This window comes from Galeopterus variegatus, unplaced genomic scaffold (genome assembly GCF_000696425.1).
Source record: "Galeopterus variegatus unplaced genomic scaffold, G_variegatus-3.0.2 Scaffold8312, whole genome shotgun sequence".
NCBI classification, from domain to species: Eukaryota; Metazoa; Chordata; class Mammalia; order Dermoptera; family Cynocephalidae; genus Galeopterus; species Galeopterus variegatus.
This window is the reverse complement of record NW_007734423.1, coordinates 87,771-92,711: the sequence shown is the minus strand read 5'-3', so window position 1 is coordinate 92,711 and position 4,941 is coordinate 87,771. Positions and strand designations below refer to the sequence as shown.

General features: G+C 45.1%; 1 protein-coding gene across 1 annotated transcript in view; it reads right to left on the bottom strand.

The window, feature by feature from the left end:
- Positions 1 to 1,638: 1,638 nt before the first annotated feature.
- The window catches only part of LOC103608330 (talin-2), a gene marked incomplete at its 3' end in the record, with an annotated part of 81,330 nt that continues 78,027 nt past the window's right edge, over positions 1,639 to 4,941 (bottom strand). Inside the window, exon 27 of the mRNA XM_008592779.1 lies at positions 1,639 to 1,740. Within this exon, the coding sequence (XP_008591001.1) occupies positions 1,639 to 1,740 (102 nt within the window). The remainder of the gene's footprint in view (positions 1,741 to 4,941) is intronic.

The following is a 4,941-nucleotide window of genomic DNA, read 5'->3' as shown; positions in this document are numbered from 1 at the left end:
GGCTTCCTCCTGCCCTCCTCTTCTCTCACTCTGGATAATGATACTATTTCTATGTGGCCTTTCAAGACCTCGCTTTTAAAGAGCTTTTACAAAAACTCTTTTAAGTGACTCCATATCCACTGAGGTGGGATGGGCATGTCCACACCGTCTAAGGCAAGTTTACAAGGAAATGTCACAGGCTGCAGGCCGAGGTGTGGACTCCAAGAACACTGAACCCACCAGAGTGAGGTGGTACCATGAGCTGCTCCATTTGCCCATCAACAGGAGCACAAGGGTTCAGGGGGCGACTAAGGAGGTGAAGTGGGCCTCTCTCTGATTCCAGGTACCAGGCCAGCTATCTCAGGAGCAGCCATGCATGGAAGGATGGCCTCCTTAAGACCATGGACACCAAGTGTCACGACAGGTCAGCCCAGAACCTGGCACAGGAGCTATTCCGGCAACACCACGAGGCCACCCAAAAATGTTTTCACCCCTTGCTGCACCGTGCTCCCTGCTCATCAGGAATTGGCATGGCAGAGACACTGGATTGGACCTATGATCTGTCCCCTGAGCCCCCTGAGAAGGATGAGCTTGGGCTTGACTCCAGCTTTTCACAGGACACTGAGAGGGGTACTGTTCCCACCTCCTCTCTGGCCTGAATTCTTTTAAACAACAAGCCTGACACAATCACAGAGTCTCCAAGAGTGTGCGGCAGCAGCTAGGAAAGCCTTTGTGGCCCAAGCTCAGCCTCTAGTGGACACACAGTTACATGACAAAACCATTCAGAGAGGCTCCTGGGTCTGATGGGACAGAAACCCCACAGTGGCTCATTCTGGTCCCTCCAGCTAGGAAGGCCAGTTGGTTCCTCAAGTCAGGCTTATGTGGCAAGTATCAAAGAGGCATCTTCCCAAATTTTATCCCGTGGCATCTGAGCCTTCAAAAGTTGAGGAAATTTTTCTATGTACTCCTATTAATTCTTTGAGGACACCATTTATCATCTTTTATATAACTTTAACATATGAAGATAGCATTTGTTGTCCTCAGTGCCATTTATATCTAAGGATCCATATGATATAGTTCTGGTTGTATTACATTTTAGAAAAAAGATTACTTTCAAAAGTTACATGCTTTCTGCTGTCAGGAAAACATTTTTACATAACCGTGCTATTTTGTTTTGCCTGAAAGACCAGCAATGCCTATTATTCAAGCACTACCATTTTGATTCCATCAGACAATCTCATTTCTGTTGTTTTATTCCCAAAATCTTTTCTTTTACTGTAATTTTAATCTATAGCAGTATCTCAAGTCCTTTGAGAGGTGAATAGGATTTTTTCTCCTTTTTCCTTAACTCTAACTTCCTTTTCATTTCCTCTGTTCTCCCATTTTTCCTTCTTCCTTGGCTCCCCCTGTCCTCAAGCCCAAGTCTCAGTCATCTGTTATTCCCTCTTGCAGCTTTTCAGGAGGTGAGAACTGCAGCAGACTGGGGCTCCTAGACCACAGGCAGCCAGAGAGACCACAGAGAAAGGGCAGCAGCTAGAGCCCAGGAGGAACTAGACATAGCCTCGCCTGCCCCTTCAACACAGATCCCGATTTGAAGACTCACGGGTGGCAGTGGGTAAAAAGGCAATTGAAGGTGAGTAGGGCGGCTCTTTTTCTTACCATTTCTTGAGCTGTTACCGCAATGGCTTTGGAGTATTTAACCACTGTCGTCTGATAGTCGACAAATGTTCCCTTAGGTTCTGGAGGAGTGCCTTCGTCCAGCTACAGGAGAGGGAAAAACCCAAAAGTCACAACAAGCCTTTGACGTGTGGACAGTAGTTATGAGAATTAAGAACTCTGGAAAGGCCCTCAGAGATTGGCCCCAAGTCAACAGAATTCCCCACCTCCTGTGAAAAGTTCTTCAACAGAGGCACACATAAGGCTCTTGGGGTACACAGGCAAGGACAGGCCCCCAGCTTTGTCCGAGAGGAGCGGGGAGCATGCCGGAGGAATGGTGTTTCAGCTACGTCTCAGCAGGTGAGAAGTCTGCCACCCAGGTGAGGAAGGTGACCCAAGAAAAGGGGATGGCATTCAAGCACACGGGGGTGGGAGTGAGCCTGACATTTCTAGGAAATAGAAAGTGGCAGAAGATGAGGTGGGGGAGGAGGCAGGTTCTACACCACGAAGGGCTTCCCTAGGAATGGTATCATCTGTAGATATCTACGCCCTGGAACTCTACTTATAATCCAAGTCGGGAGTAGAAGGAATCGGAAGCACTAGGAATAATGTGTTGCTCACCTGACTCTAAGTGACAGGAACTGAGAGAAGGGCAAGGTCACTGTGGGGTGGAAGGGCTGGAAAAAGTGGAACAGTGGCTGCGTCTCTTCAAGGGATGGGGACGTGTTGGTTTAGAAGACTTGTACTGTGACCTGGTTCCAGGGCTTGTGAATGGACCTCAGGCTGGTCACTTACACTCAGAGTCTCAGATCCTTCACTGGTAACTCCCTGGCATCACCTGGTTGCAGTAAAAATCAACTGAGACTACACCTGGTCAAGAGCTACAGAAAGCAAGAAGAGATGATGACCATGATAATGAGGATGATGATAATGTTAATGATGATTAGCATGGAGAGAAAGGCACCTGCCTTAACCATCATCATTATTGTTACTGTCACCACTGGTTGCTGAATGATGTTCCAGGTGAGGAGACAAGGTGAACACGAATGAATACAGGCACAGCGAGCACAGTAAAGTTGGCCTGACCTGAACGGTAGGGGACAGGAATGAGGCTGGAACTGTTTTATGGAGAACCTTGGAGTCATGAAGAAAAGGGTGGCACTGAGGGTAGTCAATGACCTATTTGAGAAGATCTCCCTGGTAGCTCTGTGCTAGTTTGGAGTCTAGGAAGAGACGGGGGCCAAGAGGTCAATAAGAAAAATGTTGGATGGCGTCTTCAGGAAGAGCTACATGTCGTAAGCAGTCGTAAGCCACACAGGGAGAGGAGCGCAGCCCTGCAGCTGGTGCCTGATGTGGTTGCACAGCCCTGCTTGGTATTCTCAACAAACTATCAACACAAACTCCAGGCTGGACATTTTAGCTTGATCAGGCAGAGATACTCCCAAACACCCTACCACAGCATGAGGGCTCTGCTAGCCAAACGAGGACTGAGTTAAGTGTTCATTCAGTGTCAACTGACTGAGCATCTTCCCAGCCTCAGGCAACGTGCTAGAAGCTTCCACAGGAGACACGGCATAACTGCAAATGTGCCAAGAGGCTGCAGTTGGGGACAGCGTAGAACTCGGAGCCAGTGACCACCATGAGGAACCTTTAACCAGTCTGAAGACAAGGAGGAGAAAAAGCACAAAGTTCTTACTTTTTCAGAATTTCAAATGTATTTAATTGAAAGAACTTTCCTTCATTCTGAGATTATAGCCTTCCCTTTTATTTATTTATTTTTTTTGGTGTTAACATGACCTTTCTTTTATAAATAGCAGTGATGTAGGTAGCAGGGTTTTTGTTTATTCTGTTAGTTTTCTTTCTTGCACAAAAGGCCAACACCCCCAAAAAGAAAAAACAACAACAACACAAAAAGGTACTGCATCATGAAATCCCATAGGACCCCACTAGCCTCACTGAATAGGAAAATCCAGGTTCAGAGAGCTTTAGTGACTTGTCCGAGGTCACCCAGAAAAGTGGTTACTTCATATTAACCTATTAGTTCTCAAACCTTTTAGTGTTTAAATATAGAGAGAGAATCTCAAGGGGAACCTTTATAATAGAAGACCCCAAAGTGTCAAGAATTGCATCCAAGTTAGAATCAACTTTGGGTACACTCACAGTTTTCTGCCAGTTGCTGCTTTTGAGAATTTCAGACAATAATTCTAATTACATATTAGTGTTTTAAGCAAATTAATGAAACTGACAGAAAACGACTTGCTGCTTAGGGGGCCCAAAAGACCTGAAATATCAGTTAATACAAAGTCCCCAGTGATAGGCTGAGAAAAGGGAGAATGGGGAACAGGTGTCATGTGGGACCTTGGATGTTAGGTCAGGGTAGGTAAGAGTTCAGGGGCACCAAAGAAAGCACAATTGTATACACTGCAGAACTGGGGCGAGACAACTTTTGTTCCCGGCCTCTCTGGCTTGTGTCATCAGCAGTTCCTAATTATTGCTATCAGGTAACAGCAGACTTATCTCGCAGCCCTTCCAGAAGAATCAAGTGTGTCCTGGGCTGTTACACTACTGAAATCAGGTGGTGCAAGAGCGCCTCGCCTGCCCAGAGCTCATCACAATACCTAAGGATCTGACTTTCATATTCCAGGGACTTATGGGACATTTTCCTATCATTACAGTGATTCTGAAAAACACCTTCTCTCCAAGGGAAAAAAAGAAAAGATTATCATTGGAATTTCTAATTCTTACCAAGAAACCTTAGGCTCCATTATTTAACATCGTTGGTAGCTACTTGGCTTATTTTCAAAGCTCTGGTGTTCTGATGTCTTGAAAACCAAAAAAACCCACTGAAACTTACCCACGGGCCTTGAGAAAGAGGGGAATTTCACTCATTTGCTGCCAAACTGTCCCTATTTGAAGCATGAGAAGCCCACAGTAGAAATTAATGAATACTTTGACAAAGCAGAGCTTGGGGTCTCTAAAGGGAACCACAGCATTCCAGCCTGGGCTTGTCACTTTTATCAATCTGACCATGAATGCATAATGTTTAAGGATAATTATTCTAATTATAGTTTTAGGGTATCGTTTCTCTCTGGAGATGTGAATAACCAATCTTCTCTAAATTAGCAATTAAAGACTGCTTATTATCCTGAAAAACCATGCTAACGTATTTACAATCTGACAATGGACATTTCAAAACACAGACGACGTCTAAAATTCTTGGCTATGCTATCACAGTATGGCAATTAGATGCTGATGAACAATTGTTTATTCTAATGAATAAAACTGACATGACTAGTGAAGGATTCC